General features: G+C 36.8%; 1 protein-coding gene across 1 annotated transcript; it reads right to left on the bottom strand.

Moving 5' to 3' along the window:
• Positions 1 to 545: 545 nt before the first annotated feature.
• On the bottom strand, positions 546 to 13,524 carry COMMD8 (COMM domain containing 8). The gene is made up of 5 exons (XM_003258414.3): positions 13,380 to 13,524; positions 9,935 to 10,090; positions 6,346 to 6,498; positions 2,842 to 2,997; positions 546 to 1,424 (listed from the first exon to the last, which is right to left on the bottom strand). Exons 1-5 carry the CDS (start codon positions 13,443 to 13,445, stop codon positions 1,404 to 1,406), a joined length of 552 nt encoding a protein of 183 aa, XP_003258462.1. The 5' UTR covers positions 13,446 to 13,524; the 3' UTR covers positions 546 to 1,403.
• Between the last annotated feature and the right edge of the window lie 1,596 nt (positions 13,525 to 15,120).

Below are 15,120 nucleotides of genomic sequence, written 5' to 3'. Positions count from 1 at the left end.
GAGAGAGACTAACTATAGCAAGATGTTTTCCTTGTAAAGGAGATATTGCCTGGAAAGCTGAAATTTAAAAGAGACTTCACAATGAGTACTACTCAAAGTGCTGTTCTACAAACCATCACTGGCCCATAATAACAAATAACTTGCACAAGAAGGTAAATTAACTACCACACGAAGCACAGTTTCCTTCACCTGATAATTTTTTTAAAACCAAAATTACTCGATGAAGAAAGCAGTATACTGATACACTTTCTGGCCCAAGCTCCTTATTGAATCACTGACCTGTAACAAACAGTTCACAGACAAGTAGCACTGTTTAGATCACACTCAGAAGACCCTCTAAGCCTATCCTCATCTGTATGATGAGAATAGTAATAATTGCTCTGGATGCCTCAAAGAATAGTCTCATGCTCTAATAAGCCATATGGCTTGCAAATAGCAAGCACCTATTAATTATGTATTATTGAGTTATGTATAATTACGTGTAACTACTGAGTTATTTGGAGTCATTTAAAATAAAGCAATATATAAAAATAAGACACTTTTCATTTGCTCAGAATGCTTGTTGTTAAAGTTAACTGAGGTTACAAATGGTTTGTTTTTCCAATAAATTTAACATCCAAAAGTATTCAACATTGAGTTTATTAACAAAAGTGGACCTGTACATAGTCTTATCTCATATTTGAATATACATACTGCACAATGACAACTATTTTTTAGCAGAGCAATGTTTCCCAAACATAGAAGTGCAGAAGTAAAATGTTATTTTTATTTTTCTGTATTCTTGATTTTAGTTTCTAGAATTCATAAACTCAAAATTGTTCACATAAGTTTAGAGTATCTGTTCTTGTTTATCTCTGACAAAGAGGTATTCTCTAAGAAATTTTATATTTTATAATCTTTCCTCTGAAATATGAGAAAGACATGGAATCTCCTGAGTTATATATGCAGCTTATACATTCTTTGAAAAAGTTATTTTTTAAAAATATCACAAAGTATATATCATCCATAATATATGTTGCTATTCACATAATTCTTTAAGCAATATTCAAGTATATTTGTGCTTTATATTTTTACATTACTTTAGAACTTATTTTTAGCTTTCAATAAAACTGTATCTCCAAAGATTTCTCAAATATTTAATAAATGAGGCAAAACAATCATGAAAATATAAACTGCTACTATAGACTTTTCATCTTTCATTTTATGCATTTCCTCTCAACCATGTAATTTCCCGTTAAGGAATGTTGATAAAATAAATTTTTATCTTTATAATATCAACATTGCTGCTTTCTCAGCCTGGTGCAACAGTCAAGACATCACAGCGTTTCTGAACACACAGTATTCACTCTGCCACATAAGTTGGAGCAATAAAATCTGATAGGACTGGTATTCATCATTTCCAGTTATTTCAACTGCAGGACCACCTTAAAACACAAATTGAAGAGAAAATATCAGGTTATACGAGACTGATGCTGATATATTCCATATTAAATGCTTTGAAGTCTCTGAAAAAGGGCATGGAGAACTCATAACAAGCAAGTACAATGCATAGTAACTGATGACATATGCCTGCTGGAATCTCCAGTTCAGAATCTGTTACCATTTATATCGGGCTCTATCACATGCACCCTTCACACATGTAGCCCCACTCAGCCATTCAGCCAAGCCTGAGCTGCTCGTTTGGTTAATAGACATGTGGACCAGTAATCAAAGCACTACAATGTTTGAGCAAATGCAGATTGTGGAGAGAAGCTGAAGTTTATCAGAGTTTTTAAAAAGCAGGATAGAGAAGATTAAATAGTAGGGCAATAGAGGTTGTAAGAATCACTGAGACTTAATCACTGAGATGAGACCACTAGAGAAAACGCTGAGCAATAACGAAGAAACATACATATACAAAGACAATTATTTTTATTCCTCCTCACAACAGTTTCCACTGTTTAAATATTATTTTTCTCATTTGTTAAACATTAGGAGCAGTTACTGTTATTTAGCCACTCCATTGTAAATGTGAAGTTTTTGGACATTCATTAGTTCTGTCTTGCCTCAACCTGATTTTGTCATAATAACTACAAGCCATATTCTGTCTTCCATAGTTAGAGGATCATAAAAGCAATTTTCTATTATTAGTCCAGTTAATAAAGCCACTTTTTTTCAGGATCGTAATTTTTTTAATCATAAAAACTCTTCAGAATCAATTTTATTATTCTAAGGTAAAAATGTTATTTTTATCATTAACGAGCATTGAAGCAAAAGAAATTCAGCTGTTAGAATAGCACTATTATTCTTTCAAAAATTACTTAGTACATTATGTTCAAAACTAAGTAATTGAATACTACAAGTTATAATTAATATCTAAAACTAGAGCTCAGAACATATTAACAAAGTATTTTCTGTGCTTAATTAACATAAAACATCTGGAGAAAAAACACTAAAAGTGAACCATGAGTCTAGGAGTATCAATCAAAACTTAAAACATTTGGCTGGGTGCAGTGGCCCATGCCTGTAATCCCAGCACTTTGGGAGGCCAAGGCGGGTAGATCACTTGAGGTCAAGAGTTTGAGACCAGCCTGGCCAACATGGTAAAACCCCATCTCTACTAAAAATACAAAAATTAGCCAGGCCTGGTGGCAGGCATCTGTAATCCCAGCTAGTCTGGAGGCTCAGTCACGAGAATCGCTTGAACTCGGGAGGCGGAGGTTGCAGTGAGCCAAGTTCGCACCATTGCCCCTCCAGCCTGGGTAACAGAGTGAGACTCCAACGCAAAAAAAAAAAAAAAAAAAAAAAAAAAACCCAAACACTTTAAACATTCAAATCATATGACAAAATTATAGCAAATACCTTATTCGCTGCTTCCAAGGAATGTATTAGATTCTGCAGCTCCTCTCTACTCATTTCAATAGAATATGGTTTTACTTCACCATTTTCTTTTACATCTAGATGCAGGCTTAAAAGTGGCATTCGTAATGCAGCAATCTTGTCACTGGAAAGTGCAAGCTGTTTAAAATCAGAAAAATAGCAATTAATAAATAGTAAAAAGAACTATATTGAATATACATCAGAGGTTAGTTAGCAGTACATTTTTTAAAAGTACTGTTTGCTGTTGAGTATAGAGAAAGGTGAAAGAAATAAATTAAGTCCATGCTAAAGCATATTTGAAGAATAGAAAGAGAAAGGAGAGTGAATAAAGGAGAGGAAATGGGTAGGAAAGTAAGACAACCAGTCAGCAATCTTGTGGCAGAAGCAGGTATCTAGATCAGAGTCCTGCCTGGGAAGTATTGAATGGGTCTAATGTACAAGAAACATAGAGAATTCTTAAAGAAGATTAAAGGCACCAAGAAGACGAAAGTTCATGTACAAAGATAAGTGAGACTAAAAATACCGGTAAACTCTCAGAAATTAAGATGCTTAATTCATGGTCAGCTATCTATCTATCACAATATTGATAAATATGTTATCAAGATACCATCTTCAATTAGAGCCACTCAACAGAAATACTCCGTACATTTACCTCACTTCTTAATTTCTTTCTCTGGAATATACCCTAGGGGAATTGGAAGAACCAAATATTTATAATACTAATACTTCTTGAAACAAGCACTGTAGCTTCCTTGGCAGACAGCATAGAGAAACTCAATTTTCCTGGAATCTGAGCCAGAAAAATCCACAAAAACTGAATCTTTGTTTAGAATGCTGCCACTTGCAAAAAAATTACTTATGCAATGATAAGGGACATCTTCCCTAACGACCTCAAAGGATCTCCCCTGTGGTACACACACTATAGACCCAAATCTTGACATAGCTCCTCCATTCTCTCACCCAAAAACAAGACCCATAATATCTCAGATCTGGAAGTATCAGCTTCAGGTTAACTATCTTATGCATAATTCTCCTCCTCAATATTTCTAATAAATAGTTTTTCACCCTATGCTTGAATACCACCAATGATGATGCATGTGCTACCTCCAGAAGAGGTTACAATCATTCCCAGATATTCATACTTGTTAAAAAGTTCTTCCCTAGGTTGAACTGAGACCTATCTTACTGCAAATAATATACCTTAGTCCTTCACCTAGTCTCTGGCGCCACAAAGCATTTATATATTTCCCCATCTATGAATTTTAGCATTTTAAAGGTAAGTGTCATGTTTCTACTAGGTTTAATCTTTTCCAGGTACATGGTCTCGGTGTTTCAAAGCAATTTCACACACCATGATTTTAAGTTCCTAGTCATTCTTTTCTAGTTGGAGTCCAATTTGCTTAAATATCTCTTAAGTTTGGCAGCCAAAACTAAACAGATAATACACTAAAAAGATGTTATCACTGGAAACAGAATGTACTAGCACTATCTCTTGCTTGAAGAACTGCAATTCTACCGGGCACAGTGGCTCACGCCTGTAATCCCAGCACTTTGGGAGGCTGAGATGGGCGGATCACCTGAGGTCGGGAGTTCGAGACCAGCATGACCGACGTGGCAAAACCCCATCTCTACTAAAAATACAAAATTAGCCAGGCATGGTGGCACATGCCTGTAATCCCAGCTACTCAGGAGGCTGAGGCAGGAGAATCACTTGAACCCGGGAGGTGGGGCTGCGGTGAGCCGAGATCGTGCCATTGCACTCCAGCCTGGGCAACAAGAGCGAAACTCCATCTTAAAAAAAAAAAAAAAGAACTGCATTTCTATCAACAAAATATGGGCCTGAATCAATATGAATGAAGCTATACTTTGATAAACCAAAATAACTAAACATTTCTCATATATGCTACTATTAACATCTCTCTCTTATCCTTTATTTATTTATTTTTTTCTGAGACAGAGTCACGCTCTGGTGCCCAGGCTGGAGTGAAGTGGCACGATGATCTTGGTTCACTGCAAGCTCCACCTCCTGGGTTCAAGCAATTCTTGTGCCTCAGCCTCCCAAGTAGCTGGGACTACAGGCACACACCACAACATCCAGCTAATATTCGTATTTTTTCAGTAGAGTTGCAGTTTTGCCATGTTGGCCAGGCTGGTCTCGAACTCCTGGCCTCAAGTGATCCACCCGCCTTGGCCTCCCAAAGTGCTGGGATTACAGGCGTGAGCCACTGCGCCTGGTCTCGTTTATCTTTTATATTTATAAAAATTTAAACTCTGAAATTGAAATTAAATTTATAAAATTTAAATATTTAAATTAAAAATCCTCTGTTTAGGTTGCCTGATTAATTTATTTTGCTTCATTTGGTCACTGATTGTAATTGGCTGTGACATAATTTTGAACTTTGTGTCACATTATACACTTGTTATAGCTCTAGTTTTGTATCACCTTCAGATCTGATAAGCATAATATTCATAAAAATGTTGAAAATGACTGGGCCGAGACCAGAGTCACAGAGACTTCTTAACTAATATAAATTCATCTGTCTTTGCTTAGTCATTTATCCGATTACGAACCCACCTGTTATCTTCCCACATTTTTCTCTACTTAATCCACATACACAATGTAAGGCACTTTATCCAGGGTCATGCTAAAATCAAGAAACACAATGTATTTGTTTCCTCTTCATCTACTGGTCTAGGTATCTTATAAGGACAAAAAGTTGGTCTGAAATTCTTCTTTATGAACTCTGATAGTGACTCTCAAAATGTATTAAAAACTGATGTTTTAATAATATCTTACAGGTTTTCCTCCTAGAGGTACTATCACATTTACCAGTCTTAAGAAAGCTATAAAGTATAGAAAGTTGTGGTGAAAAACATATATTTACCAGGTGGGATGGCTTATGCCTGTAATCCCAGCACTTTGGGGGGTGGAGGCAGGCAGATCACTTGAGGCCAGGATTTGAGACCAGCCTAGCCAAAATGGCAAAACCCCAAATCTCCACCAAAGATACAAAAATTAGCCGGGCACAGGGGCACGTGCCTATAGTCCCAGCTACTCGGGAGGCTGAGGCAGAAGAATTGCTTGAACCCGGGAGGCAGAAGTTGCAGTGAGCCGAGATCACACCACTGCACTCCAGCCTAGATGACAGAGCATGACTCTGTCTCAAAAAATAAATAAATTATTTATATATATATATATGTATGTATGAATATATGTGTTGACTATATACTGCCCCATCACTTATGTCATTTAATAATTTACATATCTAATTAAATTTATTATCAATGTAATGTTATTATACACAGCTTAGATGTTTGTAATGTACTTACGCCCAAGTTAATTCAAGATGTAATTTAAACTATCTTTGATATTTATTTCGGATAATACATTCCCAAAACAACAAATTTTAGATATATGATATTATAAAGATATTTCTCTATATCCAAAAAATGAAATAAAAAATACACATACTCATAGACTCTTACCTTTACCTGCCAATCAAAATCCTGTAGCTGTGCAGAGGAAATAGCAACTATTTCCCTTGACAGAGCCTGTTTGATTTCATCTTTCCTACTTTTCACGCATTTCATGATAGTTTCTTGATGAAGTGAATTCAACTGATTCAACTGCTGAAATATCTATAAAAATAAAAACAGGCAAAAGGGGCTTTCTGTTTCAAATGTAAAAACACAATTCCACTCTCCTTTTGCACACTTTTAAAGCAACAGTAAAAGAAAAAGAGAAATACTTCCGTAACTATAAAAAAGAGTAAGATGAGAATGAATAACCAGAAAATAGGTTTTAACAAATTTCTGCAAAATAGAGAGTAAAGAAAAAGGACTGATGGAAGCAGCAGCGGGGAAATGAATACACCTGGAAAACACCAAAGCTGATACAGCCACGCAGGGTAAGTATCTCAAATCCCAAAACCGGAAAAGTTCTGCGCACTGACAGGATGCTCAAAGCAAGTGCTCATTTGAATAGTTGAGATTTCAGATTTTTTGAGTAGGGATGCTGCACTGGTGAGTATAATGCAAATACTGCAAAGTTAAAAAAATCCAAAATCCAAAACACTTCTGATCCCAAGCATTTCAAATAAGGGATACTCAACTTGTATTAATATATCAGACAATGTAGCCCTTAAGGCAAGAAGCATTACAAGAAATAGAGAAGGACAGTAAAAGGGCAATTCAACAGAAAGACACAACAATCTATAAATCCCTGTGCACCTAACCCCATAGCTTCAAAATATACCACGCAGCAAAACTTGGCAATACTAAAAGAAATGAATAAATCCACATTCACAATTAGACATATTAACATAACTCTCAATAGCTGACACAAAGAAACAAAAAAAAATCAATGAGGATATAGAAGAATTGAAAAAATGCATTCTACCTAACCTTAGCAATATATAGAAAACTACACCCAACAACTGTACACATTATTTTCAAATGTATATGGAACATTCACCATAATGTACCATATTCTGAGCCATTTGGCAAACCACAACAGATCTCAAAGAACTTAAATAATACTGTTTATATTTTCATTACTGTGTAATGAAGTTATGACTAATGAGAAAAGGTAACCAAAAAATTTCCGAATGTGTGAAAATTAAGTAGCACAACACTAAATAAATAAATAAAGTCAATCTCACTTATTCTTCCTGAGAACAGGAAGAGGAAAAAAAATCCTTCCCAATTCATTCCATGAGGCCAGAATAAAACTTGACACCTTGACAAGAGTATTATAGGGAGGAAAAGAAAAAAAAAAAAAAAAACACCTAGGCCAATATCACTCAAATATAGATGTAAAAATACTAAACAAAATATTGGCAATCCAAATCAAGAGATATATAAAAAAAAGATAATACATCATGATTAAGTGGGATTTATTTTGGCAGTGCAGCCTTAGTTTAACATTCAAAAATCACATTAACAAAATAAAGAAGAAACAATAATAAATTCAGGGAAAAGCATTTGATAAAAGTCAATATCCATTCATGGTAAAAATTCTCAGCAAAGTTAGAATTGTAGGATGCTTCTTTAGTCTGATAATGGATATCTATAAAACTACAGAGCTAACATACTAAGTGGTGAAATAGTAAACATTTTCTCCCTAAGGTTAGGAATAGACATATATCTACTATGACTGCTTTTTTAAAAGAAACACTGACTGTTGGTGTTAGCCAATGCACTAAGGTAAGAAAAATAAATGAAAGATGTTGAAGTTGAAAAAGAAAATTATTATATACAATCTCCCCCCAAAAAATCTATATACAATCAGACACAGTAAACAAATTTAGAAAGGCTGTGGGACACAAGGTATATAAAAATCAACTGTACATACTAGCAAAAAACTACTGAAAAATTAAAGATCAAAAATATCATTTACTCAGAAATAAAAAATATTTGCAAGAGCTCGACACTGAAAACTACAAAATACGAGAGAGAGAAACTAAAGCTAACTTAAATAAATAGAGGGCTATCCATGTTCTTAACTTTGGAAAGCTAAATGTTGTTAAGATGTCAATTCTCCCCATAAATGATCTCTATCAAAATTCCAGCAGGTTTGTAGGTTAAAACTGCAAGTTGATTCTAGAGGGTTATCTGAAAGTATAATAGCCAAGGCACTCCTGAAGAAGCATGAGAATGAAGGTCTTCTATTACCAGATATCAAGACATAATTTAATTTAGCTTTAATTCTACAGTAATTAAAGCAGTGTAGCACTGGCAAATACACACAAGTAGACTAATGGAATATGTTAAAGAGTCGAGATACAGAGGCACAAATATATGGCCACTTGATTTACAATAAAGGCAGCACAGCAATATTGTGGGGCAAGGATGATCATTTCAATAAATGGTCAACTAGATATTAAAGTAGAAAATTTTGAACCTGACCTCCACTCCATACACAAATACTAATTCAAAATGCATCAGTGACATAATGTGAGAGTGAAAACAATCAAGCTTCTACAAGAACACACCCAAGAATCTTCATGTCTTCAGCACAAATATTTCTGAAACAAAACATTAATAGTATTAGCCAGCAAAAGAAATATTGACAAAGTAGATTTGTTAAATTTCATAACTCGTTTCACCAAAAGACACCATTAAGAGAGTAAAAAGGCAAGCACATAATAGAAGATATTTAAAATACATATTTCTAACAATGAGCTCATATCCAGAATATCATCCAAATCAATGACAAACATACATACATAACTTGATTTTTAGAAAAGTGAGCAACCTACACAAGCTCAAATGATTTTTGACAAAAATGCAAAAGCAATTCAGTGGAAGAAGGATATCCTATGACCATGCAATTTCACTTCCAAGATATCTACCGCAGAAAAGCTGGTGTGAGTGTGAACAAGGAGACATGTAAAGAACATTTATAGCAGCACTACTTGTAATAATGAAAGAGGCAATGACTATTCATTAGTCAGTAAGGAGATAAATAAATCCTATTTAATTCCTATCATCAAATACTACAAGGAGTTAAAATACACTAATCAGATCCACGTTTATCAATGTAAAACACAGTGCTGCATTTAAAACAATGTACAAGTGCAGACAAATGTTACATTTTATTACAAGTTATACACTTACACACCCCAAATACTTTCAATATACTAAAAGATTCAAACGTACATACAATATATAATACAAAATATGAACACCGCCTTCAAGAGTGGTGATCTCTAGGTAAGAGTGGGATATCCGGGTGGGGGATAAGGGAATTTAGGTTATCTTTGTAATGCTTTATTTCTGAAACAAACACACACACTGCAAATTGTTAACACCCGTTTAACTGGTAATGCGAATGTAGGTGTCAGTTAAATAATTTCTTGTTTTCTTCTATATGCTTTAAATGTTTCACAAAAGAGTAAAAACAACCAAAAACAAAACTGCAAAAACCTAGGACTTCCACAGATTTTTCCATTCACAATTATAAGGTATTTGTTGTTACTGATGATAGCCCTTGTATTATACATTGCTCTAAAAAACTCAAAAAGAAACCTGAGCATTATTTATTGTAAGTTATAGAAATGTGCAGAGAAGTTACCTCTTCATCAGGTAAGTTTTTACCAACTACGGCTTTGAAAAATTTGGCAATATCTTCTAAAACGTGCATCCATTCTTCTGATTCCCAAACAGTGTGATAATCTTGGTACACAGGATAAGCTCGACCACAAATGCCATCAATTATTTTGTGAAGAAGCTAGCAAGAAAAATGGAAAGAAATGTACTTATAAGTAAAATGATAAAACAAATTTATGTTCCTCTTAACAAACAAATGTTGGGAGATGTGCATGGTATCTGCAAGACCAGCTTCAGTTAAAATGTATAAACCACTTTTAAGATTATTCTAATTAAAAATTAGAACTCATAAAAATCCTAGACTTTCTATTATTACGTCGACCTTCAGAAGCTAAAATAATTTTGTTATAACAATTACATAATGAAAAAACTAAAAGGAAGATACATATAAAAGATATCATATTTACAGCAATGACCAAACAGAAGGATAGGACTTACATCAAAGTCTCTTACTGTAGGCCTATAAGCTTCATTTTGCTTTGCCTCCCTTTTCACAACATACTTTTTCTTTTGAGGGTATCACTATGTTGCCCAGGCTGGCCTTGAACTCCTGAACTCAAGCAATTTTCCCATCTCAGCCTCCCAAGTAGCTAGGACTGCAGGCGAGCACCACTGCACCCAGCTCAGCAGTTACTTTTGCTGTATTCCCAGAAAGCCTTCAGTACTTTTTTCCTTTTTTTACTTTCCTTTCTATCCTATTAGTATCTTAATATCAGCAATGGAAAGCCTAACACATGTATAACTGAGCATAGTGATTAAGACTACGGATTTTGGAATAAAACTATCCAGTTCAAATCCCAGTTTCAGTATTTTCAAGTTTTATTTAAATGTTCTGAGTCTGTTTCCTCAAGTGTTAAATGAGGATACATCTATTCTCTTAATCTTGCTGTAAGGATTGAATAAGAATACATGCAAATCATTTGGCATCTTCCTGGCATGTACAAAGACATGTAGACATTGCTAGCCCTCGTTACCATTCTAATTATTATTATCACTCCTCCTCCTCCTCCAATTCATGCCTTTAACATCTATTAACTGAGATAACACAATGCCAGTACTATTCTAAGCACTTAACATTTCATAAGGTTATCTTTCTCGAAGTTATGTGTATCTTACAAGAGGAGTATTTGAACCAAATAACTTGGAAATAATCATATTCCACCCCATTTTAACTAATAACTCCTTCCCTCTAACACCACACAGGCCAGAACACAAGCAACTGCTTCCAAATGGTAGCTAATATACTATACAAACTGAATTTTTATTTACCATAAATCAACATACTAAATTTTGAATCCATTCAAAATTCTCTACACCTTATCCTATACTGTCCCCATGCTAAAGAAAAACCCAGAACTCCAACTGAAAAATAAAAGCATTATCTTTTTTGGAATATGTTTGTTATTCATTCACAAATATGTAATGAACACTTCATCCCAGTTATTAAATAAGGTCATGGAAATGACCTTATTTAACGACAAAGGTCATGGCAATGACTATTTAATGGCAAAGAAACGATAATAGCTACCGTTATGGAGCCCTAGGTACCACGCTCTGGACTGATCCTCACTACAACTCAGAAGTAACCATTGTTATTATTTCTATTTTACAAACGAGGAAACTGAGAATAAATAAGGCCCTACCGTAACAGAGCTTTAGTCCATTCGAAAAAGGCAAACATACAAATACATGTAATTTAGAATGATGGGGACATAATAAAAATATACACAAGGTACGAAGGAGCACAGAGAGGAAGCAAGGAAAAGTCCATCTTAAAAGCATGAGTAGTTGGCCAAGCAAACAGGAGAGAAGGGCATTTCTAGACACAAGCAAGTTATTTTGGGGGGTGCCTAGGGGGTGACAGGAGATAAGGCTGGAGAGGGGTGGAGCCAAATCAAAAAGGGCCTTGTGTACAAAGCAAAAGAGCCTAGACTTCAATCTGTGCTCAACCAGGAAGCAACCTATTCACACATTTGCATTATTTTTCCATATATTTGCTAACAGGTTGGAAGATGTAAGAGAAGAGAGAGGGTGAGCCCAGGTGCCTCAATTTTCAGTTAAGGAGTTAAAGATTAAGGGGCTTAAATTGTTGAGGACACTCAAAATGGAGGCAGTAAAGAGGTAGAAGACATGTGAAAAGGGGAGGCCATGGTTGAAACATAGAACGTCAGGGTGAGAGGGGCTGGGTGAAAGTGGTGGTGCCACAAACCGAAAATGAGGCTACGGGACGAGTAGGTCCGGGGGAAAGAAGAGCTGAGGCAAGGGCACACTGAATTTGAGGTACCTGTGGCAGAAGCCTGACACTCACGGAAGAGATTTTGGTTTGGGGTTTTGGGGGTTTTGTTTTGTTTTGTTTTTTAACTGGCATTCTTGAACCACAGAGGAAGAAATTTTTGGCTGGACCTAGAGATTTAGGAGTCATCAACATACATGGTAGTAAAGGTTATGGGCCTTATCTAAATGGGTAGAGTGAAGACAAGGAGAGCCAAAAGCCAATAAAACACTCAGAATCAATAGATCTGAGCGTAAGTTCCAGCTCTGCCACTAGCTGGATGGGCAATCCTGGGCAAGTTAGCCAAAATTTCTGCTGACATTTCAGGTTCCTCACTTGCAAAAACAAAGAAAAGAATTAAGTGGTTTTTTTTCTTGATCCTGGCAGGAGGTAAGTTCATTCCTTTCGGTCTCCTCCACACTTTCTCCAGTGTAAATGGAATAGAGGAAATAGGAAGACCAAAATTGAGACTTACAAAAAAGATGCTCTACCAGGGCACAGGCTGTGTCTCACTCACCATTTACCTCATCCCATCGGGGCGCTCAATGTATGGTAGACTTCAATGAAAAACTGGCTGAACAAATGAATGTGGTTGCTTTTTCCAGATTCTTACAAGCCAGGTTCTTTCACAGACTGGAAGTCAATGGGTACATCACCTCTTGGGACGACCCTAACTAAAGTAACTCGCCCAGTTATTTCGCTTCCTTCCAACCACCCTCAAGGGAGGGGGGCAGGGTCCGCTTCGGTCTTTGTCACACTGTATTCCAGCACCTAGCACTGTACTTGCTGTCCGGTAGGCAGGGAGCCTTTGGGAGGTTATGTGTTGAATGAATTAAGAAAACGTATACGAAGAGGCAGCAAACACCGACTTAAGCTTTCAAAGCCCAGTCTGGTGCGAGCGCTTCTGTGCGCAAAGCCCCTGGAGCTGGAGCTGCACCTCTAGGCTGGGGGTGGCGCCCCAAGCTGTCCTCCTAGGCTCCCCAGGGAAGGCGGGGACCAACCACCCGAAATCACGCCCCTTCCTCCTCCCTTCCCTAGGGAGTTTGCGAAGGCGTCTGGGTCGCACCCGGCCTGATCCGCACGCCGGGCCGTCGCGAAGCCCAGGCCCCGCGCCGCTTCTCCCCGTACCCCCCCTCACCTGCGGGCCCAGCTCTGCCGGCAGCTTCTGCAGCCGCCACAAGGGCGTCCCCTCTTCCGGCTCCATCCCTGCGCGAAGCTGGGGCCTGGGTCACGTGTCAAGGCTGGCCGCTTGTCTAAAGCTACGGCTCGCCCACGTGACTCTCTCCGGCGGGGAGGGGCGGGGCGTGGAACCAAGAAGTCCCTGTGCGCTTGCGCAGAGGCCGAACTACCGCTTTCCCCGTAACCAGGGAGTCTGCAGTTTGCAGTGATGTGGCTAAGATACCCTCGTGCTATTACTTTAAAGGCACATTTACGTATCTTTCAACGTAGTTTGTACCTTTGTTCAGGGTTCTATTGGACTTTCTCTGTGCTCTTTAGAAAACCGTCAATAAAGGTAACCATCTTTTTGGGTGCCTGGGCATGGTCATTGTCCCAGAGTTTTAACATAAGTCTCTACTAAAGTATCCTGATTTGCAAGGTAAATTAAGGTTTTGCCATGAGCAACGTTCTGTATATAGATCATCTTAGGGAGAAGGTACTATTTGCAGCCCCATTTGCAGAAAGCAAACATGATTAGAGAAGTCACTAGGGTAGTCGGATCTAATTAGCAAATAAAAATACCAAGCGTCCAGTTAAATGTGAAATTTCAGATAAACAATAATATTTTGTTCTAAGTATCCTCTAAATATTGTATGGGATATATTTATACTGAAAATTATTTGTCCATCTGAAATTCAAATTTAACTGGTGTCCTGTATTTTACCTGGCAACCCTAAAAATCACTGACCTAAGTAAGAGGCCCAGTCTGAAGTTAAACAAAATCAATCAGACTCAAGAGCCATGCTATTAATGTTGGACTAAGCTCAAAGTCCAAATATCCTTTCTGTTATTTCTGACTACAGCTGTTACTTTAATCAGGTGCTGAAGAATTCAATGATGGTAAAATGAGCATGTCCTGCAAAAGCAGATAATAACTAGTAGAGCAGAAACAGGAATTACAATCTAATTTACAAACTTAACAATAAAGTGGTGCAAAATGGTGAAGCAGAAGAGAAAGTATTCAATATATGGGCTGCGCAGAGCAAAACTACTCGTTAGCAGCATTCTAGGTTTACCTCCTACGTCCCTTAAGAGTTGAGTGTGCCTCAACTCTTAAAAGGTGAAGTCAATTTCTTTCTCCCATGAATTTTCATGGTATTTTAGCTGTCCTTCACTTATTTACCACTTTCTAGTTCTTAATGCAGATAGATGCACAACACTCATTGCCCTATCTTAAATGTAACTGTCTTAAGATACTTTGCGAATAGGAGCTCCCCTAGTAATAGTTAAAATGAGAAGTCTGGAAAACTATTTCACCTGAGTCTTTCCGTAAATCTAATGACGGGTAAGGTCTATTTTGAGAAAAAAAAATTAAATTTTATGTATTAAAATAATTGGGAGAAAAATACTTTCAAGCATCTACTATATGTCAAACCCTTCATATATTTTTAATTCCTGCTACAACGTTGTACAGTGGGTATTACAGATGAGGAAATAAACTTGAAGTAATATATTTTGTAAGGTCACATAGATAGTAGTTACAAAATCACTGGTCTGAGGCCAGAAATGGTGGTCTCAGTCTGCATGCTTGACTACCCCTGCTGAGGAATTGAGATGATATGGCTTACCTAAGGCCACGTAACATGACTAAATAAGGTAAAATGACACACCTAACAGGGCCCAAGGTGTAGTCAGAGGACACAGAATTAGGTCTTAACTCA

Source organism: Nomascus leucogenys, chromosome 20 (genome assembly GCF_006542625.1).
Source record: "Nomascus leucogenys isolate Asia chromosome 20, Asia_NLE_v1, whole genome shotgun sequence".
In the NCBI taxonomy this organism is placed as follows: domain Eukaryota; kingdom Metazoa; phylum Chordata; class Mammalia; order Primates; family Hylobatidae; genus Nomascus; species Nomascus leucogenys.
The sequence above is the reverse complement of the archived record's forward strand: the minus strand, read 5'-3'. Positions and strand labels throughout refer to the sequence as shown.